General features: G+C 35.0%; 2 protein-coding genes across 4 annotated transcripts; one reads left to right on the top strand and one right to left on the bottom strand.

Moving 5' to 3' along the window:
- Nucleotides 1-274: 274 nt before the first annotated feature.
- On the top strand, nucleotides 275-17,379 carry COPB2 (coat protein complex I subunit beta 2). The gene is made up of 22 exons (XM_026701492.2): nucleotides 275-345; nucleotides 2,071-2,208; nucleotides 2,567-2,653; nucleotides 3,884-4,010; nucleotides 4,388-4,536; nucleotides 5,245-5,391; nucleotides 6,224-6,323; nucleotides 6,581-6,723; nucleotides 6,927-7,126; nucleotides 7,460-7,570; nucleotides 7,710-7,798; nucleotides 7,889-7,995; nucleotides 8,444-8,587; nucleotides 9,084-9,214; nucleotides 9,839-10,046; nucleotides 10,694-10,804; nucleotides 11,662-11,876; nucleotides 12,505-12,597; nucleotides 12,680-12,860; nucleotides 12,957-13,022; nucleotides 15,124-15,213; nucleotides 16,482-17,379. Exons 1-22 carry the CDS (start codon nucleotides 343-345, stop codon nucleotides 16,572-16,574), a joined length of 2,733 nt encoding a protein of 910 aa, XP_026557277.1. The 5' UTR covers nucleotides 275-342; the 3' UTR covers nucleotides 16,575-17,379.
- Nucleotides 16,858-23,400, bottom strand: MRPS22 (mitochondrial ribosomal protein S22). 3 transcript variants are annotated; one of them, XM_087933168.1, is made up of 9 exons: nucleotides 23,277-23,400; nucleotides 21,966-22,142; nucleotides 20,886-21,049; nucleotides 20,637-20,801; nucleotides 19,353-19,499; nucleotides 18,800-18,883; nucleotides 18,096-18,241; nucleotides 17,357-17,465; nucleotides 16,858-17,080 (listed from the first exon to the last, which is right to left on the bottom strand). In XM_087933168.1, exons 3-9 carry the CDS (start codon nucleotides 21,012-21,014, stop codon nucleotides 16,979-16,981), a joined length of 882 nt encoding a protein of 293 aa, XP_087789294.1. In that variant the 5' UTR covers nucleotides 21,015-21,049; nucleotides 21,966-22,142; nucleotides 23,277-23,400; the 3' UTR covers nucleotides 16,858-16,978. The 3 variants fall into 3 exon arrangements, with proteins under 3 accessions (XP_087789294.1, XP_026557278.1, XP_087789293.1); XM_026701493.2 differs by lacking the exon at nucleotides 21,966-22,142; XM_087933167.1 differs by lacking the exons at nucleotides 16,858-17,080; nucleotides 21,966-22,142 and having other exon boundaries at nucleotides 17,162-17,465.
- Nucleotides 23,401-23,788: the final 388 nt, after the last annotated feature.

Raw genomic sequence — 23,788 nt, 5'->3', positions numbered from 1 at the left:
AGTTCAGTAAATCAGGATTTATTTTATATAGACACAATATGAGCTTTAGCCAGTAAATATGTATGGTACATTTAATAGTTTCTTGTAAATGCTCGGAACGGCTCCATTTAATAGAGAATGTCAAAAGAGTGGAGTAAGCTCCTCTTCACTTTTTCTTATCTCTATCTTTCTTTAATCTCCAAATCCTAGCTCAGAAGGGGCGCCGGAAGAGTATTTGCCCGACATTCTCGTTTAGTTTTTGGTTATCGCGAGAACAATTGAAGCCGGAAACTCCACGTCGGTGAATTGAGCTCGGAGCGGACCTCGGCAAGTTGGGTGGCCTGAGCAGCCGACACCACCGCTATGGTAAGTTGAGAGTCTCAAAAACAGGAGTTTTACTGGAGGCTGCCATATGAATAGTAGGCCCCGGAGGGCAGAGGAACGTAGCTGGATCGAACAAGGGTCGAGTCAGGAATACGTGTGGAAGAGACTCGGTTTGTTTGCTTCCACCTCCATTCATGCAAGAGCCTCCGCGTTGCTCTTCCAAGCAGCTGTTTGTGTAGGTTAGTCGATAGAAGCGAGGCGTGTTCCTGAGCCGTGCAATAAGCAGAAATCCAACCGTGACTTTTATTCCGAATATACTGCGAGAGCAAACCCGTCTTTGATGATTTCTTTGCAAAATCTGTTTTCCGTCGAAAAATGGCAACGCTGTTTAAATGGATAGGGCGAGGAGAACTCTTTTGGTTGATTTGGACCTTGATTTCATTTATTTCTGCCAATTTGCCTTTGCAATAGATGCTGTTGAATCAAAAGAGCCCGCTTGGGTTCATACGATTTGAATTTTTTCGTTTCTCTTTGTTGTGGGAACCTTGTTATCATCATTGTCATCTATGATCTGAGAGAATTTAATAGCTAGGCATTACCTACTGGTTCAATTTTTTGTCAGTTATTTTACCAGGACTTAGCTCATTATCTACTCCAAATGTTGCTGGGGAAAGGAGAGGCTTTGAAGTACATGCTCTGTTATAATATGATAATATGAACAGTCAACAATGCTGTAATGGTTGCTTTCATTCATGCCCTTTTCAGACTGTATAACAGCCTAACCCGACAATCACTGTTGGCAGCAAGGAGACTTTTCTGTTTTGTGGGGTTCCACCCAATGGCCATCCAGATGTTGTCAGTATGGATAATGATTGCCTTAATGTAGAATATTAAATTAAGACTAAAAAATAAGTGCCAGTGCCCCATAGCTAACCCATGTGTTAGGACCTAATAGTTGAGTTATTGGTAAAGTTGCATGATTCTTGTAATGATTTTCCATTATTTGTTCAAAACTAAATCTGCATGTTCCAGAGGTTTAGAGGTAGAAATGTGTATGTTTAAATACATTTTTGAACAGAGTGCAGTTTTATGACTGAGAGGAATGAGACTGCCAGGTTGTTTTTAACTGAAATAGTGTCATGACTTGATCCAGTACCATCAGGTCTGATTAGTTCAACCTTTTCAGAGTGTTCCTTTTTTGATTATTGTATTTCATTTTCAGACATGAGTGAAGGACTAGAAATCTGGAACATAAAAATATAAAATCTTCATGATTTGCCAATGACTTTTGCTCTTAATAGTTATGATTATATTAAAGAGGCATCTCATTTAAAAAAATTATATTGAAGCTTTTGCTTTCAGTGTTTTACAGTTCTCACAAGTTAGAGGTCTCTTGTTCCATTTGTCCAATTGCATTCCTGCCCATTTCTAAGAGCTGTCCAAACTGTTTGCTAATATCACTACTATGATTATTTTGTATTGCCATAAATCTTATTTTGATTAATTTACATAATAGTTGTTCTCTTTTTACACAGTAATGAATGTTTTTGTGAAGTCAATAGCAATATTTGTTTACTTGCTTTGTTTTATGGTCTGGGGTTCATAAATTCATGAAAAACTTCAAACATCACCTGTATGAGAAACTAAACTGACACATTGCAGGAAGAATGATAGTATATTCTTACATAAATATAACTAAGCTTTTATTTTCATTTTTAATAGATCTGCTTGTGTTTGAAATAGCCTAATAAATTTTCTTCTGTTTAGCCTCTCCGACTTGATATAAAGCGGAAACTAACAGCTCGATCTGACCGAGTGAAGAGTGTGGACCTGCATCCCACAGAACCATGGATGTTGGCTAGCCTTTACAATGGCAGTGTTTGTGTTTGGAACCATGAAACACAAGTAAGCCTGATATTAAATATAGTTGGTAACCCTTGTGAAAAGATAATTGTTTTATGGAGATAGATTTATGCAAAAATAATACTCCTTATGTATGTTTTTTTTAATTAATTTGATGCAATACATTTTTTACTTAAGTCTCATGTCCTCCCATTAAAGGTTACATTTATAATATTAGTATTTTTCCTTGTCTCTTTTTGAATTATTCCCCCACCTCTCAATACCAGGTTTATGTAGCATTAGAACAAAATTATTGTAAAATTATAGCTCTAGCCTAAGAAGGCAATAATTTACATGGCAAATAATAACCCTTTGAAAAATCTTATTTGCGTGAAAATAATCAAAACTATTTTATTTTCAGACACTAGTGAAAACTTTTGAAGTATGTGACTTACCTGTCAGAGCAGCTAAATTTGTGGCAAGAAAGAACTGGGTTGTTACAGGAGCTGTAAGTTGTTTCTTTGTGTCATATGTATTTCTGAAAGTCTACTGAGATAAGCTATAGTTTACTTAAGTTAGAGATCCTGATGTTTAAATTTAACTGTGATAATTTTTATGTACAATTATACTTCATATCCACAGTTTAACAATTAAAATTTATTCCTCATCTTAATATGGAAATTTAGAATTTTTAGTTTGCCTGCACTTCTGAATTTTCTCCAAATTAACTATTTCCTAGGGTGAGAACGGCTAATCGTGCATGCTTTACTTTTGTTGTATTTCCCTGATCATATTAGCAATCAATATGTTGACTTTTGGTGCCTGGCCTGGAATTTATGTTTTATTATTAGGGCTCATTTTTGTTCTGTTTATTGATCTGTTTATTAGAGTATTTTAGGTTAGTCTGTCTCTCTGATTTGATATTTTCATGGGGGTGCAATGGGTCAACAGATAAAGACGCTGAGCTTGTCAGCTGAAAAGCTAACAACCTGCTTCAAGACCTGAGTGTCATGCGATGGGGTGAGCTTCCGTTACTTGCCACAGCTCCTGCCTATCTAGCAGTTCAAAAGCATGCAAATGCAAGTAGATAAATAGACACCACTTTGGTAGGAAGTTATCAGCATTTCATGTGCCTTTGCTGGCCACACCACCACAGAAAGGGTCTTCAGACAATGCTGGCTCCCTCTGCTAAGAAACTGATGAGCACCGCCCCTACAGTCTGATAGGACTGGACAAGGAAAACTTTTATCTTTACCTTTATATTTTTTTAAATAATTCTGGACTGTTCATTTTGTTATCTGCCCATTGGAGTTGGGCAGCTAAAAATTCAAATAAAATTATTTTGTCAGTAGTTTAGTAAGTATGCTTTTTTATATATTACATTTCAGATTTTACTAAACACAACACTCAGGATTCCTAATATTTTTTCTCCAACTATCTTCCACATCATCTTCTTTTAATGTACACATTTCATTCACTCTTATCAATTTCATCATTTTTTCATAAATCATTTACTTTTGCTAACTGCAGTAACTGTATTCCATTTCTTTCACTCCTCTCATTTCCTTTAATTTCTATTTTCTCCCAAATTCCACTCTTGATACAACCTCAGTATACTCTTTTATACGTTGAGAACATTTCATCCTCCTTGTATTCTGCACTCATTTTCTCAGTCATTCATCATAACAGTTCAATCGGTGATGCTTTTAATTATTCCTTTGAATTTTTTTCCCCACAGGATGATATGCAAATTAAAGTTTTCAACTATAATACTTTAGAAAGAGTACATATGTTTGAAGCACACTCAGATTACATTCGCTGCATTGCCGTGCATCCTACGCAGCCTTTCATTCTAACTAGCAGTGGTAAGTATATTAATACTTTCTTGGCAGCTTTCTATTTATTCACTGAGGTCAAAACCTTTTTCTGAAGGTTGAAGCACTTTTTTGTAATTGAATAATTCAGTACTATTTCCATCAGTTTTGATGGAAAACTACAGAATGCCAGTATTTATAGTTGTATGCTTGATGTGTTGTCTAGCTTTTATCTTTTTTATCAAGTAGATTTTATAAATTTGTTTCTAAATTTCAAGACTATTTGACTATTGCAAGGTGGTTAAACATGTATACCGCTTAGTTCCTAAGTTAAATTTCTCATTGTAGTAAAATGTGCATTTTTTGTGAAGTGGGTAATAGTTATGATAGAAAAAATTGTAATGATATATGTTCTTTGTCTCCCATAGATGACATGCTTATTAAACTATGGGACTGGGATAAAAAATGGGCTTGTTCTCAAGTGTTTGAAGGGCATACTCATTATGTAATGCAGATTGTCATAAATCCTAAGGACAATAACCAGTTTGCTAGTACCTCTCTGGATAGAACAATCAAGGTATGATATATGCATAACTAATTTCATTTTGGAAATAGCAGCTACTATTACTTGGAAAGTCAAAACTATTGATTTAAAATGAAATAATTTCATCGCTTTGTAAATGTTTAGCTACTTCTGTGGTAGCATTGACAACTTCCAGGTACCTAGTTAAACTAATATATATCGCTTATGGTATTTGGTAGTGAATTTACAGAAGTTGATTATCAATAATACAAGTCTACTTGGTTGCTTTTAAGTATGTGGGGTTATTAAAAGATTTCATTGGAATGCAGTTTTTGCTTTAATTAGCTTTAGCTATTAGTTTTAGCTTTAATTATCTATTGTTTGAGGGTTCAAGGTATGGACTGTGGAGATTCAGTATGATAGCTAAGATCAGCTCATGATGCAGAAAGTGACAGACTTAAGAAAAAAGCTTTTTATGTGTATGCCTTTTGATTAAGCTTGAAATTGTTTCAGCAAGTTCATAATGTATTCAATTTTGTTGTTTATTTGGAAAACTGAACTAACTTCTAATATATTAAGATTTTAAATTCTTCTTAGAATGATCTATTTTTGCTTTCTGATTTAATTTTACTTCAGAATTTGAGCAGAATATTATAAATTTAATGTAGCTGAAGGTTTCAGAATCACTCTGTATTTACTAACTTGTGGCATATCTACTATGCCTACTGTTTTTTAAAGAATCTAATTTCATTTTTTTGCAAGGTGTGGCAGCTTGGCTCTTCTTCACCCAACTTTACTTTAGAAGGACACGAGAAAGGTGTAAATAGTATTGATTATTACAGTGGAGGTGATAAACCTTACCTAATTTCAGGAGCAGATGATCGTCTGGTTAAGATCTGGGATTATCAGGTATGAGATACTGATTTCTAAACCATTTGGGGGTAATAGAAAATAGCTGTACGTGTTGAGTTTTAACTGAAAACTGGATTTATGGTTATGTTTTGTTATTCATCTAAAGATTGTTGGAGAATGCTAAACATGTTTCTAAAAACTCACTGTATCATTTAAGAGTCATTGAGAATTAGCCAGCTCAGGAATTATGGGAGTTGAAGTCCACAGGTCCTAAAAGGTGTATAATTGCCTGTTCCTAGAGGGAGAAAGACATAATTCCATGGCTAGGTGTCCCCAGGAACAGATGGAAAGCTTGGAAAGTGCAAATGGGGATATGCAACCTGGAGCCCTCAAAGTGAAGACAAACCCTTTTGGAACTTGGCCCATGTGTCCATGTTAGCAACACCAAAGCAAAACCACACTATTTTTTCCATTTGTTGATGTTGAAGTCACCATGATTTCTTGAAGGAGGGGTGGGGTTTGGACAGACTGCCTGGACCCATTGCCTTGTCCTAGGCAGAGATCGTGGGCTTCCTTTTGCCGCCAGTGAGTTATCGGTTATTTTTTTCTCTGAATTCTCTCACAGGATTTGCAGCCTGTGGAATGCAAGGGAAAGCTTAAATATATGTTGGGAAAACTTAATCTGTAGGCTCCAGTTGCCTACTTAATAAAGAACTTGTGATGTTCTATCTTAATGTAAAAAGAGAGAGAGAGAGAATTGGACAGCATATAAATTTAGTAAATTATCGTTATTGCTATTATTTTACCAGTGAAATTGAATCTTGATGATAGTAATAATTATGATATGCAATTGAATCTTTTATCAATTATTTTCATTATTTTCTCTTAGAATAAAACATGTGTGCAAATTCTGGAGGGACATGCACAGAATGTTTCTTGTGTCAGTTTTCACCCTGAACTTCCTATTATCATCACTGGCTCTGAAGATGGTAATCTAGATATTCTTCTATGAAACTAATTCAACATTTAGTTTAGAGCAGTATATTATTTACTCCACTCCCATATATTATAACAATAAAAATAGATATGTCTATCACAACCATATTGTATACATTTTTTGCTTTAAGATTATGAATTATTCAAATCCAGATTTCATAGGAATATTCCTGATTTGATTGGTAAAGAAAACCTAATAATAAATCATGGCATAGGTTTATTTATGGTGTCTTTTTTTAAAAAAATACAGGAACCGTTCGCATCTGGCATTCAAGCACTTACCGTCTCGAAAGTACTTTGAATTATGGCATGGAACGTGTGTGGTGTGTTGCAAGCTTAAGAGGATCAAACAATGTGGCCCTTGGATATGATGAGGGTAGCATCATTGTCAAAGTATGTTTGTCTTAGAAAACCTATAATTGATATCCACCAGATGAATAATTGGCTATTTTTCATAAGTGAGAAACAGACACTGGTTAAGCATTTCACATTGGTGATTTTTCTTACTTTTTGTAAATGTCATAGATGTAAGCAAAGTGGTTGGAGAAAGTATAGGATGTTTTATTCTATTTTCATTTTAATTTTCTCCTTACTAGCTTGGTCGGGAAGAGCCAGCCATGTCAATGGATGCAAATGGAAAGATTATTTGGGCCAAGCATTCAGAAATTCAGCAAGCTAATCTCAAAGCAATGGGAGATACAGAAATAAAAGATGGGGAGAGGCTACCGCTTGCAGTGAAAGATATGGGCAGCTGTGAAATATATCCTCAAACTATTCAGCATAATCCGAATGGACGGTAAGGTTCATTTTTCAGAAGGTTTCGGGGGAAAGGTTTGTCTTAAATTATATGTAGAGCTAAAGACATTTTAGGAAAATACTGTATGGAACTCTGTTAATCTAAATTACACCATCACTGCCAAGCCAGTTTTGTTGGCATTGATAAATAATTTTATGAACAAAAAAAACCTTTGAGTGCTATTTGAGTATACCCAGGACTCTGTGCATACAAGACTTGGACCCCGCCACTGTTTTTTTTATATATGTTTTTCTAATACTATTTTGAGTCTTACAGACAAAACATTTTTATATACCTGATTTACTAATGTTTTGTTATGTTCACTTTTTTCAGATTTGTAGTAGTATGTGGGGATGGTGAATATATCATTTATACTGCTATGGCACTGAGAAACAAAAGCTTTGGCTCTGCTCAGGAGTTTGCCTGGGCACATGATTCTTCTGAGTAAGTACAGTAATCATAGTAAGAGTTTTGCATATTAGCTTATGTGACATAATGATCAGTTAAAATGTAAAAACCTATTGTTGGTTGGTTATTATGGGCATTGGCATCTTAAAGTTATATTGAATTCTTTTATGTACAGGTATGCAATCAGAGAAAGCAACAGTAGTGTCAAGATATTTAAAAACTTCAAAGAGAAGAAATCCTTTAAACCTGATTTTGGAGCAGAAGGCAAGCTATGCACTTAATGCTTAGTATTCTATTTAGTCAGATGGGAGCATTTTCTACTAAAATACTAATTTCTGTATCTTTTTGATGCAGGTATATATGGTGGCTTCTTATTGGGTGTCCGATCTGTCAATGGCTTGGCATATTATGACTGGGAAAATACAGAACTGATACGCAGAATTGAAATACAACCCAAACATGTGAGTTGTTTTTTCATCTGAATCTCATTCATTATCTAAAAATCTCCTAATTTTTAGAACGTTGGTGAAAACCTGAAGCCATGGAGATTGTTATGAGTATCCCTCCAGATGAATTTGTTTTATTCTAATGAATGTGAATCTTGGTGTTTATATGTAATAATAATGCACAGCATGATTTTAAATTTTATTATTTACCAATCAGTTTTTAATCCCAAATTATATATTTGGGGAACTGTGTAGCACTCAGTTGATTGTTTGAAATGAGTATAAGTAAATTTTAATTTTTTATAAAACTAAGCTGGTATAAATTTTAATTCTTTGAAGAAAATATTTAAATTCAATAAATACCGTATTATTTATTAATAATACATACAGTATTTCAAATGCAGAATATTCAGCTCAATATATTTACTTTTCGCCACCCATGGCTTCTGTTGTTTTGATTTAGATTTTTTGGTCTGACTCTGGTGAACTTGTCTGCATTGCTACAGAAGAATCATTCTTCATTCTGAAATACCTTTCTGAAAAAGTTGCAACTGCACAAGATACACATGAGGGAGTCACTGAAGATGGCATTGAAGATGCCTTTGAGGTATCTGTACAGTGGGATCTGATCCCTCCTCATACATGTTAATAAATAAAAAATAAACTTGTAATCAGTCGTATTAGTATAGATGAGAGGTGTCAAACTATATGGGCTGCGGACCAGATGCGTCACATGCTGGCTATACCTACTAAAAAAGTCATGATACGTCACATGACAACAACATGACACCGCAAGTTTGACACGCCTGGTATAGATACGTTTTCCTGATAAAATAAGTGAATGTGTAGATCAATATACTTGTGAATTTCTGCTTCGTGATAAAATATCAAACTATGTATGGATAGTGAATGTTCATCTTTTGCTTATTAAGTCACTGTTTTAGCAAAATACTATTCAGTTTGACAAATTCATATTTGAAGAGGTCTTCATTTCAGAGCTTATGAAATAATGCAATCATTTGCCAATGTAGCTAAAGTTCTGTTATCATTTTGCTGAATCTATTGGGATATTACAAAGTATAAAATCTTTATTCTTCCACTAGGTCCTTGGTGAAATTCAAGAAATTGTGAAAACTGGACTTTGGGTGGGAGACTGTTTTATTTATACAAGCTCTGTGAACAGACTAAACTACTATGTTGGAGGAGAAATTGTCACTATTGCACACTTGGACCGGTAAGCATTCTGTAGCTCATAAGGTATAATTGTTATTGATGTAAAATCATTCTGCCATTCTTCTGGATAGATGGACAGAACGGACAGGCATATATGGTCTTGTGCCAGAAATTGACAGAAATATAGTCCTCAGGTTACTGTTCAGGTTGAAATAATGTTGAGAGGACTCCAGAACTCTAGTAAAAGTCTTGATGGTGGGAGTGCTGGTAGTAATATGGTGGAGTTCTAATTGGACTTCAGTAAAGGTCTTGATTGTGGGAGGATTCCATAATCCTAACTCTTTATTGTTTGTTCAATGTTATGCATAAGACTCAATATTTTACACAATTTCTCAGCTTTTTTTCTCAGTATTTTTAAGGTAAAAGAAGAATTATGGAAATTAATCGTTACAGCACAGTTGCTTTTAATTGGGTACTTTGGAAAAACTTTTCCAGTATTGTCAGTGCCCCAGTATGTTTATTATGTTTTGATAATACCTCATTGTTCTAGTCATAATTAGGACAGGCTTGCTGATGCAATTTGCCTATTTACGTTAGATAAATAACTACTTTAATCTTATTTCTCAAACCCAACTTTACATCTGTGTTAAAACATACTTTTCTCTGTCTTTTTATTTTCTTAAAGAACGATGTATTTATTAGGGTATATACCCAAAGACAACAGACTTTACCTTGGTGATAAAGAATTAAATATAGTCAGTTACTCCTTATTAGTATCAGTGCTAGAATATCAGACTGCAGTCATGAGGAGAGACTTCAGTATGGCAGACAAAGTTCTCCCTACAATTCCAAAGGAACAGAGGACCAGAGTTGCACACTTCCTTGAGAAGCAGGTAAAAACGTTTGCCCCAGTCTTTCAATAACAACTAAACATCTAATATGTAGTGGAATTTTATGTTGTGAATAACCAGAGGTTATGTTTAAAATTAAATATCCCAATATTCTTTGCGGAGTGAGAGAGGACCAATTATGAACTCACAAAATATCAGATGTATTAATTAACAAGGAGAAAACCACACTCTGACCAACATTGTCAGAGCAAGCAAGAATGAGATGTCTGCAATCAAACAGCCAAATGCAGAAAATACCAAGGACTCCATGATGTATTAATAAGAAGGGTTATCAGAATTTTCAACCCTTATTTGTAATACCTGGGTGTAAAATAGGTGTAATCAGACTACTGTATTGCTTTTTGAAAAGTGAGCTATACTTTAGCAATTTACAGTTGGAGTTTATTAATGCCATCTTGATATTCTTGAGGTGCCAGGAATTAAGGGGACAGGGGGAATAACAGGCACCCTGTATTGCTTAGTCTTATGTTAGTACTACATAGCTGCATATTTAGAAAAATGAAAATTATCAATTAATATTAATTCTTAAATATTTGAAATTATAGCTAATCAGGAAAAATCACACTTTTCTCTAGGATGTTAAAAAAAATTGTGTTAGTAACAAGTTGCTGTTTTAAAAATGTATTTAGGGTTTCAAACAGCAAGCACTTGCCGTATCAACAGACCCAGAACACCGCTTTGAGCTTGCTCTTCAGCTTGGTGAGCTTAAGATTGCATATCAACTTGCGTTGGAAGCAGAGGTATGTTGGTATCATCTTAAAAATATCATAGTATAAGTACCCCCATCCTCTGGAACAGAATCCTCAACAATATTAGATTGCCCCAACTCCATTTGCTTTTTGGAAAGCAATGAAGAATGGGTCTCAGAAGAGAAGAGACTTCCTTAAAGTTTCAATAATTTACTGTACATTTTGAATTTTGTTTTTATTCTTACTACTGAACTGTTCAGAGTCAGTCATAATGGTAACTGCATATAAGCCTAGTAACAGAATAAATGTTTATATAAATCAGCACCAGATCTGATTTGTGAAAAAGAAATAGAATTGTGAGTGCCTGGGAATAGACTGAATTCCAGTTATTTTTGTGATGGTTGAACTGAATTTAAAAATCATTCCTATCCAAATTATGGATAAATCATGGTCTAAATGACTTGCACTATACTGAAGTAATAGTAAGACACATTTTTCTGAATTGTTTCACATACTCGTCTTGAAAAATTATGAATGATTCAGTTGATTCTTCTCAGATGGGAAATGGTCATGCTTTTAGATAGCTCAAAATCTTCCTAAGTTCTTACTTACCAAGAATTTATGGTTTAGTGATCATCCAAACATTGAATAGGAATAATAATAAAGTCTAGGAATAATTTTCTATAAATCAAACACATTAAACACATCCAAACACTGCTTTTTAGAAAAGGCATATTCATAGCTTTGGTATGATAAACAGTTCATAATATTTTTTCTTAAATTTAATCTTTTTCTTTAAATAATATACAAAAGAGAAAGTGTAAAAAAGAAATAAAAAATAGCCCTAGCAGAACCAAAACCATTTAACATGTTTGATACTCAAAAGAGAAAATATTTTGTTTCTATAGTCTGAGCAGAAGTGGAAGCAGCTAGCTGAACTTGCCATCAATAAGTGCCAATTTGGCCTTGCCCAAGAATGTCTGCATCATGCACAAGACTATGGTGGCTTATTGCTTTTAGCCACAGCTTCAGGAAATACTAGTATGGTGAACAAGCTAGCTGAAGGAGCAGAAAAAGATGGCAAAAACAATGTAGCATTTATGAGCTACTTTCTGCAAGGAGAGTAAGTATCAAACATTCTGTCATATTCAGTAGCATTTCCTAAGTATCCTCAAAAAATAAACATTCCTATGTTGTCTGGGTTATATTTGATATTTATGTTAAAAATTAAATTGATGCAGTGCTGAGTCATTTAATGTCAATTTAATATTCTGTTATTTTTTTCTACATAGGCTGGCAGATTGTTTTAGTGGACCACTGAGAATCATGGGGGACTCCTAGAGTTCCTAGGCCCACATATTAAAAAACACTGTTGTCATCAATGCTCAGCTCTTCTCATTCCTTAGAAGTGATAGACCTGGAGTTTCTCTCTCCTTGCTCTAATAGATCAGGCTTATACAGATGATAGGTGGCAGTGCTACAAGCATCAAGGTGCCAAAGCCTAAAGTACTTAATATATTAAACCTGCATTTTAAATTGTGTCAGGAATTGAATTGGAAACAAGCACAGGCATGTAATATTATTGTTACATAGATCCAATGTCAGGAACACATATTGAACCAATGGTAAATAGGTTTGTTTTGAAGATTTTTACAGTGCTATAAAAATATTGTAGGCACACTTTTCTTTTCACACTTTGTTATATTACTAATTTAAACCCATTTTTTAAAAGAGAACTTGTTTCATTGTAGGCTTGACCATTGTCTTGAACTTTTGATTAAAACTGGACGATTACCAGAAGCAGCTTTCTTAGCACGAACATATTTGCCAAGTCAAGTTTCAAGGTAACTGAACTATGAAATCTATGGTACATAGTATAAATATTTTCTTCAAAATTAAGCTTCTTACAATAGTAATCTGTTTCAGGGTTGTAAAACTATGGAGAGAAAATCTTTCTAAAATCAACCAGAAAGCTGCTGAATCCCTAGCTGATCCCACAGAGTATGAAAATTTGTTTCCTGGATTGAAGGAAGCGTTTGTTGCTGAAGAATACATAAAAAATTCCCAAACCATATCACGGCCAGCCAGTGAATACCCTCTAGTTACTGTAAGTTGATGCAAGTTACCAACAGTTTTGGAATTTAGCAGTCGAGAGTCAGTGAAGTACTGCTGATTCATTATTTATTTTTGTTGTGTTTTTTAGCCAAATGAAGAAAGAAATATCATGCAAGAAACCATAGATTTCACAGTGCAAAACAAAGTATCAGAGGTTAGTATTAATACATTTGAGGAAATCACACATTTTAGAGTGCACCAAGGAAAGAAGGGCTAGACAAATATCCCCCCTACCCACCCACCCCAAGAAAAAGGCTTTTATGATAAATATTTTTGTGAAGCATTGCATGATTTATAAATCCTTTTCCAGTTATGTAATTCAGACCTCTGATAAGTGATCATTCTAGTTTTCTAGTAGGAAAAAAAATTGTTAAGAGAAAAAAAATATGGAAAAAGTACATGATAAATGGTCTCACCCTTTTTGGTATGGACCTCAAAATAGCATCGCACTGCAGAAAATAACGCCAGTCCCTAGTACAAATAAATTCTTTATAGCATTTCAGAGTTTTTGAAAATCCATTTTTATGGATTTATATAGATGATTTTATTTATTTATACAGCATTGTAGAATGCAGAAGATAGTATTTGATAGGCAAGTGTGCCTTTTTTCATTTATTTTCCTTAGAATTGTTTTATTTTGAAATATTTTGGCTATTCGTATCAACTCAAAATGATAAATTCACAGTCCAACATTAACTACTTAATGTGAAGATTTTAAAAGTTCTAGTGTAGAAAAAAATGATCATTGGAATGCTCTGTGGAAAAAAATCAGATTTTAATAAACTTTGGAGGCCAAAAAAATGAGATTAAAGGAAACTAAACTTAGTACAAAATGTATTTCACGCCATGAAGACAATGTATGAAAAACAATACATTCTGGTTACAGCTTGAAAGTTTTGTATATTTAAAAATAAATAAAATACTTGATATTGCACTATAAACGTACTAGCTAATGTCTTTTTCCATAGTCTATTTTAACAGATTCAAAAGAGCCAACAAAAGTTGGAGGAAGAAAAAAAAAAGTCCTGAAATTTCTCACTAGAACAAATTCTTATCTTGCCTTAGCTAGACCCATCTACTTAGAAAAGAACAGAACTGCTATGACGAGTGTTTTTGATTATCACAGATGGTCCAGGCACAAAACTTCCCCATACAGGTCACAACAGTGATGATCTATAAGAGCAATCACTGCTGTGTTTATCCCATATGGATTGAAAAGCATCTAGATCAGGGGTGTCAAATTTGCATCGACAAAGGACATATTGGGACTTTTTTCTCCTTCGCTAAACCGGGCAGGGCCAGCATGTGATGCATCCCGCCTGCAGGCCTCAAGTTTGACATCCCTGATCTAGATGGTGAGTACAATTGATGCAAAGTAGATGGATAACATAACAATGAGCCGGTTTGGTATAGTGCACTGGTGGCGAACCTTTTTGTTCTGGCGTGCTGAAAGCTTGCGCACATGCAATAGCGCATGTACACACATGCCAGCACCCACAATGCAATGTGCCCTGCCCCCCCGCCATGCACACATAACACCCCCACCCCCTTACCTACACTGCGCATATGCATGCCTCCCAGCTGATTTTCGGCTGTTTGAAGCCGTTTTTGCCCTCCCGAAGCTCGAAGGAAGCCCCGGGAGACCGAAAAATGGGCCTTCCAGAAATACCAGAAGTGCCCGTTTTCAGCCTCTGGAGGACCTCTGGAGCTTGGGGGAGGCTGTTTTTGCCCTCCCAGAAGTTCGAGGGAAGCCTCTGGAGCCTTGAAAGGCTGAAAACAGATCCATTTCGGCACTGCCAGTGTTTCTGGAAGGCCAGTTTTTTGGCCCCCCAAGGCTACAGAGGCTTCCTTCGAGCTTCCAGGGAAGTGAAAACAGCCTCAAACGGGCCAAAAATCAGCTGGGAGGCATGCACATGCGTAGTGCAGGTAAGTTTGGCTGGGGCTCATGTGCCCGCACAAATGGCTCTATGTGCCACCTGTAATAAGGGTGGGATAAATCTTTAAAAAGTAGTAACACAAATTGTTCAGATTACTTTAGAAATAACAAGGTGACAAAGTAAATTTTTATCTGGTACTTCTAAAGTCCACTGAATGGATGGCCTAAAGAATTGAGGTTTCACTAAGTTCAGTTTATGTTAGGAGAACAGAATGTCTCTGGTAGATAGCCATAAGTAATGGAAAAAATGTGTCAGTAAAATATTGATTGGTATACATTATTTATTTATTATAAGTGGGTGCTTTCTTCTCTTTATAAGGAACCAGAAGATGAATCAGTCCCATCTCCTAGGCCTCTAATAATGCCTCCAGTTGCTAGAAAGGTTTCAGAGGAGATCAAAGATGAAAAGGTAAATTTACTCAAGAAAAGAATTAGCACTTTGGAAGTTCTAATCTACTACACACCTGCAATTTCCTTGTTTCAAGTTTCTATATGATAGTGTCAAAATTAAATTTGTTTTGTAAGCTATGTAGAGCCAAGTCGTAGCATACATTGACTGTAAGCAAGTAAACTTTCTTTCATGTAAGTTGTCCCTCAATTTACATTAATACATCAGTTTTTTGCCTTAGGACACTTATATCAGTTTTTTGCATTACTTTCTAAAATACTAATTAACTGCCTTCAAAGAGCAGTGGAAATTAAGATATTATTTTTAAATACAGGCTAACTTCATTGTGTTCAAATGTAGGTCCTAGCATGTAGCTACAATTATTGACTTCTAGCATAATATCTTCCTCTTACATTTTAAGTACTATCTTCCTCATTAATGGTTTTAATCAGCTTTAGGTATGAAACTCACTAATAAAGTATATATTGTTTTTAATTAGTGTTTTTTTCTAAAACATTTGTTTTCCAATTTGTTCCTAAGAAATAAATTGTGAATATGGCTAATCATATCAACAGCTTAATGAGTTTCAGCATTGAGCCAACATGATTAAAAACTTCAATAATTGTAGTTCAAAATATTTTTTTTACTAAAATGGCTTTATTATCTTAATTTATTAGGAATTATTTTTTGTATCCCAAGCATGATAGACTGGGGTTTCTTTTACAAGCTTTTTATTACTATATGTACTACTGCACTGTTAATTCCGATACTGATTCTGTGGTAATAGCAATACCAATCCCTTCCACCTACTTATATATAACTATAAAACTAATTGTGACTCTTGAATAAGGATTGTATACTTATTCTAACAAGTTAACACTTTTAAGTCCCAAAGGTGCTTTTTCAGGAGGCAACTGCACTTTTTTCTTTGAAGATGTTTTGCTTTTCATCTAAGAAGCTTCTTCAGCTGTCTAGAGGGTGGGGAATGGAAGGATTCATATTCCTTGCAGAGAGCTGGTCATTTGTATTCTTTTAGAGAGTAGTTGAGGCGACTTGGAGGTTTATCTGTGTCCTCAGGGTCATCTGAGTAGGGCAAATAAGTGTGGAGCCTTGGTTGCAAGATGTTTTCTGCCCTGTGACACAAGATAGAAAACATCCTGCAGCCAAGAAGGCTCCACACCAATTTGCATTACTCAGGTGACCATTACAACTTGCAAAATGGTCTACTTTTTTTTTTTTGCTAAGATAACAGATTTTTTTCTGCCCTAACTACTTATGTCTTGTTTTAGGTTTTATTGGACCTAGATGTAGATCTGGATAACTTGGAATTGGAGGATATTGATACCACCGATATTTTTCTGGATGAAGAAATATCTGACTGAACTTTTAAGCTGATGCACATTCTTACACCTAGTTATGCTTGAGTGTAGTCTTCTTGTTGAAAAGTGGCTCTTTTTATATTTAAGATGAAAAATAAATAGGGTCAGTCTTTTACAGTACAGATATAGATTTCCCCATTTGTGATGTAGGCCTCCTTAGATACAGTAGCAAGCTCATATCACATGATCAAACAATTTTCTAATAAATTTCTTTCAGATTCCCTCAGTCTCTGGTGTATAAAGAAATAAGATTGATTTAAAAGAAAGAAAAAGTAGGCATGCTGAGGAAATTGTGGAATAATTTTTATCATACATGGTATAAAAATGTTCTTTTAGATATTTATGTACATTTTGTATAGGGTACATATGTACTCCTTTCCCACATGACATTAAATGATTTTATTGATCTAGTCATTTTGTGAAGCTGCAGACTTATGCGAAAGTGCTTGATAAGCCTGTAGGATAAGTTCAATGTAGCTAGCTCTTGATGTTTCTGCCTTTGCAAATGCCTGTAAAAAAATTAAAACAATCATCAAGTATCCAATATGATTTTGAAAATAACATCCTGCACTCATACGCAAATGGTGAATTTATGTGACTAAACTTCTAATAAGTATTTGACAGCTATTAGGGCTGAAAAGAATTACACAAAATTGAAAAAATTCTGAATATGAATAAACTGCATTTATTTCCAAAGCCACTAGGAAGATGCAATGTTGTGACTGCCAGCGGATGCTGATGTATGCTTTTTCAACTTTTTTACATTCATAAAAAGTATATACTACCTTAATTAAATCTATCCCTTTGATATCTTGTTCTTGTGCCTCTCTTGCTGATTCACAGTCAGGATGGAGCATATGATAAAGGCTAATTAAACTTATAGCATCTTCAAACCTGAAATTCAGAAATTAATTTGTAACAACTCCCAGATAGTTTCATATATTTAATTTGAACATTTTGATAATTAAGAATGTGGGAAGTGGCTTAATGTTACTAGCATACAGTGAAAGGAATATTGATGAATTTTAAATAAGCCACTACTATATAGCACACTTTAGTTAAAAAATGAGCTTGTCTGTAACTAAAGTTACATTTTAAATCCAGTTCTTAAGAACTAAGATACAACATAAACAACATAAACAGGTAATTATTTATGAAATAGTTGTAACAGTAGCAAGAAAAAATTAAAGAGCAATAAAATTCTAATTAAAATTATGAAGTACATTTTTTTCTACAGACATAATATGCTCTCAACTGAAATTCAACTCCTAGGGATTATACAGAAATCAGTTTTTCAGCAGCTGTATAGAAGAGACTGCCAATGTCAACCAAAAGAAAAAACTTCACAGTCTAGCCCAGAGCAGTGGAATTTCTTGGGAAACTTCCAAAAAATACTAATCAGCTTAGCTTTCAATTTGAATAGATAACATGAATAACATGGGTCATTTTTAATACAATAATGCCAAATGAAATAGTTCAGTGAATTCCTTTCATACAGAAACATTGGCTTACAAAAGTACTTACAAATTTCTTTGAATCATGTCCAGCAGCAATCCTTCTGTTTTCTTTCTACTTACAAGATACCAGACCATCCCACCAAAATATTTTGTTGAACGCAGCAGATCATATTTTCCATTTTTATCAATATCCTCGTATGTCTCATGATGAATCTGTTCAGATATTTAAGCATATTTACAAATCATAATGCATTTGTTTCCAGAAATGTACTGCAAGGCGATTTGTGCTCTCATCTTAGGCCATGAATGAGCTGGTTGAACAAGTGTCATCAAAATTTATACTGTATTATGTACTTACTGAAAATATTGAACTCCTGTCTTTCTGATTTGCAAAGCATACTTCAGGAGGTCAGTAATAACCACAGTTACAGCAAATGAATTGCAGGCCACTCATGTTTTCTAATGTTAATGATCATAACTCTTACTACCAGGATTCCTCAGTGTTTTGCCACCACACCTCTTAGTACAATCTTAATGTATATACCTTCCCTATAAACCAAATGTTTCTACACGGTCTAAAGTTATCAGGAGTTGTTGGACTCTCACAGGATATAAAATACATAAAAATAGTGTAGCCAGAATTAACAATGTTTCAATGAAGTTCAGATCCACTACAGTGCTAAAGAGTTCATGAATTTTCTTCTACTCTACAGTACTTTGATGAGCAATTCCTAAGTTCTACCTCTCCACTGAGCAATACTGATAACTCACTCTGATATAGTCCGCTGAATCTGGCTCAAACTGCAGAAGGCAGCGATCAAGGAGTTCTTCATGTCGGTCCTGAAGAAACATAGTCTAAAACAAGAAACATTGTAGCATTTCATGTCAAAAACCTTCGTTTAAATTTTCCATAAAGCTGTTAAAATGCTTAGCCCAGTTCTGCAGTAAGATTACAGGAATAAAAGCTATTCGGGTAAGTAAATCAAGTGTTCAAATGAAGGTAAACTTTCCTAATTCCACCAGAGAATCATTAGTATTCCGGTATTAACGCTACATACCTGTAGTTTTAATATCAACTTACTAATCAAAACCTTAAATAGACTTCAACTTATTTTTAGTCCAGTTAAACTAGAACACAAGACTGAGAGGGAACGTTTCCCCGTATTCATACTTACATGCTAAATTATGGTTTAACAAGGTGGAGTTAGGTGCCTAATAATTTAAAAGATAATGCTAGACAATTTTTCCCAAATAACAAGCATTTGATAAGCCAACTAAGTCAGTCTAAAGACTATGAAAGGAAAATTAATGTTCTTATATTTACCATTGCACTATTTTTATCACTGAATATAGATGAAGGCACAATTTTACGGCCTTCTTTTGGGAAATAGATCTGTATCATCCTGTCCCGTTCTTCCCAAGTGGCCTTGCGTAATACTCCATTTGTTTCTCGAACCACAATGAATCGCTCCTGAAATTGAAAAAGAAAACATAGGTAAGGTACAATTTTATCAAAGTGCCATGAATTTTTTCACTTTAGACGGGAATTAATATATATTTAAAATATCAACTGGCTTTTGAGAAATTCCTCGCAGCTATTTGAATGAGTAACATATATTGTATTTATATACAATGAGATTATATCCATGATATGTCCAGTCAAAGGACTCACTCATCCTAATGTTATTTCAATGGGAAAATTTAGAAAGTTAACTTGCTGGCTCAATTCTTCTATGACAACTTATTTTTGTTTTTAGAAAACTAATGATAAATAAGTTACAAAGAGATCTTATGTAGAATTCAGTAGCCATTTCCAAACTGTTCTGCCAACATTATTACAGATAGTCCTCGATTTACAACAATTCATTTAGTGCCTGTTCAGTTATGTATGAACATTTTTCACACTGATGACCATTGCAGTATCCCTATGGTCATGTGATCAAAATTTAAATGCTTGGCAACTGACTCAAATTTATGACAGTAGCAGTGGCCCAGGGTCACGTGATCACCTTTTGTGACTTTCTGACAAGCAAAGTCAATAGGGAAGCCTGAATCACTTAACATCAACCATGTTATTAACAACTTCAGTGATTCACTTAACTATGACAAGAAAGGTAACAAAGTGGGACAAAATTCATTAAAGGTCTAGCAACAGAAATGGGCTTCATTGTGGTCGTAACTCGAGGACCACTTTAGTCCATTTTAAAGCTAACTGTACAAGAGACATAGATAATTTACTGCAGAGAGGGATTCTAAATGTTCATTGCATTTGATTTCTTCCAGAATGTTGCAAAGAAAAAATAACAGGCAATTCAGGTCTGAGAAAACGAAAAAAAAGAATGAAAGAACTCATCTAAAAAGTATGGCTCAACCTGTCAATCTTACATTCAATGGGAACATAATGTCATAAATTGGCATGCTTGGAAAAAACTTTGATTTCCTATAAATCCATGAGTGATATCAAAAGCCTCATTCACTGAAATTTAGTCTTAAAAATAAGCTATTAAGCTACTGCTCTGTGTATAACACTGCCTATCAATGAAACAGAAAATAGAATTAAGGTATACATCATTTCAGTGTTATTGCCATGGGTATCTAAAAGACTTACATTGTGTGGGATGTCATATGTTAAATCAGTAAAAACATATTTATAAGGCTCAGATCCATCAATTATCCTGTCTTCAGCTAATACATCATCAATTGGTTCCCGTACATTCAGTACAGGCGGCATTTTGAGATACTTTTTAGCCATCTTAACAGCTTGTTCTGAAGCCTAAGGGGAAAAAAATCACGTAAGTAATCACATAGAAACAAATCAACATATCTTCTATTTATGGTCATAGAACAGTTGAAATACCTCTTCCAGCTGGGATTCTGTCATGACCTTGTATACAGGAGGATTAAGCTCTTGTTTTCTTGCCTTGAAAATCTTCTGCAAATCCATCCCTGTCATCTTGGAAAGCAAGTTCTGAACTTTTTCATCCATGAAACAAGGCTTTGGAACATCAGTTTTGGTTTCTTCTGTAAAACAAGTTGTTCACACAAAATACATAAATGCTAGAACACAACAGTAAAACATTAAATTATATCATGGCTTTTTTTAAAAAAATTAAGTTAATCAACAGTTAAAATCTTATATGCAACTGGGGTTAAGCACAAATAAATATATGTATCATAATTGTACTACAGTGATAGGTTGTTTATGGGTCGAGGAATCATACTGTGAATAAAAGGCAAGAAGCCATGGGGGACAAACAGAAATGCATGGCTTGCAAGGTTCATTCTGGAAAGGCAGGAGAAGATGCAGACACTTTGTATTGCTTAATTTATATTTTCCACCTCACTATTATGCATTATTTCCCATTCTGTCCCATTCTAGTGTTATCTTGGGAGATATAAAGTATCACCAGGCATACCCTCTCTCTTATCTTCCCCATCAAAGTGACAATAGCAGAGCTATTGCGGTAGAGTTTTCCATCCACCTGGAGATGACACTATATAATCTGTGGTTCTTAGGGTGCTTTCCAAGGATATAAGTCAATCCCAAACAGGTGCTGGCTTGGAAGTTGCAGCTCCCTCACAGCTGAAGGGCACAAGAATGGAGATTTCATATTTCAAGGCTCTTAAGTTAATTCTGTACAGCAAATAAATAGTATGAAAGGGATTTCACACAGATATTTAATCTTGATTGAAGAAGTGTTCAAGTCCAGGATACTATTAACAAAGTAATTATTCCCTTAATCTATCCAAGGAGACATGAATCAAAATGGCTTAGATTTATAAACAGTAAAATATAAAGTAAATCACTATATCACACATGTGGCTGTTACCCATTTGTTAGTAGTCACAGAATACTATTCTACTTTATTTTAGTCCTCAATTTACAATCATTTAGTAACCGTTCAAAGTTACAATAGTATCAAAAATATTGGCTTACAATAGGTCTTTGTGCTTACAACTATCACAGCATCACCATGATCAAACGATAAAAAATTTCAAGCATTTGGCAGCATCCAAGAATCATTTGGTCATCATTTGCAACCTTCTCAGCCAGTTCCAACAAGTAAAGTTAACGGAGAAAGTCTGATTCACTTAATGCCCAAATGATTAAGTGCTGTGGAAAAAAAGGTTATAAAATCAGGTGCAATTTGCTTAACAACTGCCTTGCTTAGTATCAGAAATTCAGGCCCCAATTGTAGTTGTAAATAGAGAATTACATATAAAGCAAAAGAAACGCGTCTTTGGGAACTAAAATCTGATCAGACTTCAGGCTCATGGACTGTAGGAGCAAATTGCTCAGAGTTAATACTGATGACTAGATGACCATAACATGAGATGACAGAATTTAGGTCTATTGTCCTTTTGCACTACACTTATAAATACATTAGTAAATCCAGCTGAGCAAAACTGCATTTTTTTTCATTAAGATTTCAGTTAAGCCTTCTCTTTTGGTCTGAGACCCAGGAGAGCCACTCACATACAAAATAATCAACATAGTATTTATTATGATGGATAAACATAGCCTGAGGAAGCAGCTTCCTGTCTTTGCTGTTAGTTTTTACACTTTTACATCCTACTATCATAAAGTCAGATGTTCCAGTAAAAATCACAAAAAATATTTCCCACAGATATCAATTGAACTGCCAACTTAGCAATGAGATCAAAAAGGATAAACCCAATGAACTGACACTTGATCCCATTGAGATGAATAAGGCTTTAAGGCATATTGGTTTTGAAAGAAATCATTTCAGCTTGGCAAATGAACACTTTCTCCAGTCTGATGCCTTCCAAGGATCATGTGCTTCAATTCCTGTAACCCAGGAGGACTCACATTGAGCTGCCAAAATCCTGATGACTTGTTTTCTTTTGCTTTGTGTCATCATCACAATTTAAACTTTTGCTGCTCACATAGGACCGGTCCAGATGATTTCCAGGAAGCCGATAGGAGTTGTGGATGCCTGAACTTAGCAACTTAGATGGGGTTGCAAAAATCTGGTGAGCAATGACAGCAAAGTTTACGGTATCTCCTTGCTGCTACTTAATGGTCTTTTGGATCTTGCAGCCTGAATCAGGCAAAGCATGAAATCCATGAATTCGAGCGGAGAGGAAAGGACGAGCGTCTATCCCACAACCATAGTTTGTTCGTATCCTTTCAATAAGGTTGCTTCCCTCGGAGTACTCTCCTCTACTCCGCTGTCCGTACCTCTAAGAAACGGCCACTCTACCTGATGCCCCCGCCAACACTCACCTGCACCCGGGCCTTCGCAAAAGCCCCTCAATCTTAGCAGACACCTTGGAAGCAACAAAGCCGCCCTCCCGCTTCTAACGCAGCTGCTTATTGCAAACGAAGCCATGCTAGATTGACCCGGAATGGCTCCAACTACCCGTTCCGCAGAAGACGCAGTGTGTCCTGGGAAATGTAGTCTGAAATGGTCGGACTGTCAAACCTTTCTTAACCGGTTCTGCGACCATCCTCCGCGATCTGAGCGGCGTTTTTCTGGGGAGTCGCGCCAATTAGTTCGAAATGAATGTAAAATTGCTTTGCTGGACCAAAATAAAAAATAAAAATAAAATAGACGGAGGATTTAAGTAGGGGGGAACATTCAGAACTGTATTTTTGCAACGCTTACCCAATCGTGGTTTCCTGAACAAACTGGTTTGTAAACCATACTGCGTTCTTCCAACTCCCTAAGCAACAACAACAAAACCCATTAGAATGTTACGAGAATTTTTAAGAAATCAAACGGAAGATAATCGATT

Source organism: Pseudonaja textilis, chromosome 4, assembly GCF_049901715.1.
Source record: "Pseudonaja textilis isolate UNSWEBS1 chromosome 4, rPseTex1.2, whole genome shotgun sequence".
In the NCBI taxonomy this organism is placed as follows: domain Eukaryota; kingdom Metazoa; phylum Chordata; class Lepidosauria; order Squamata; family Elapidae; genus Pseudonaja; species Pseudonaja textilis.
This window is presented reverse-complemented; position numbering and strand designations above follow the sequence as displayed.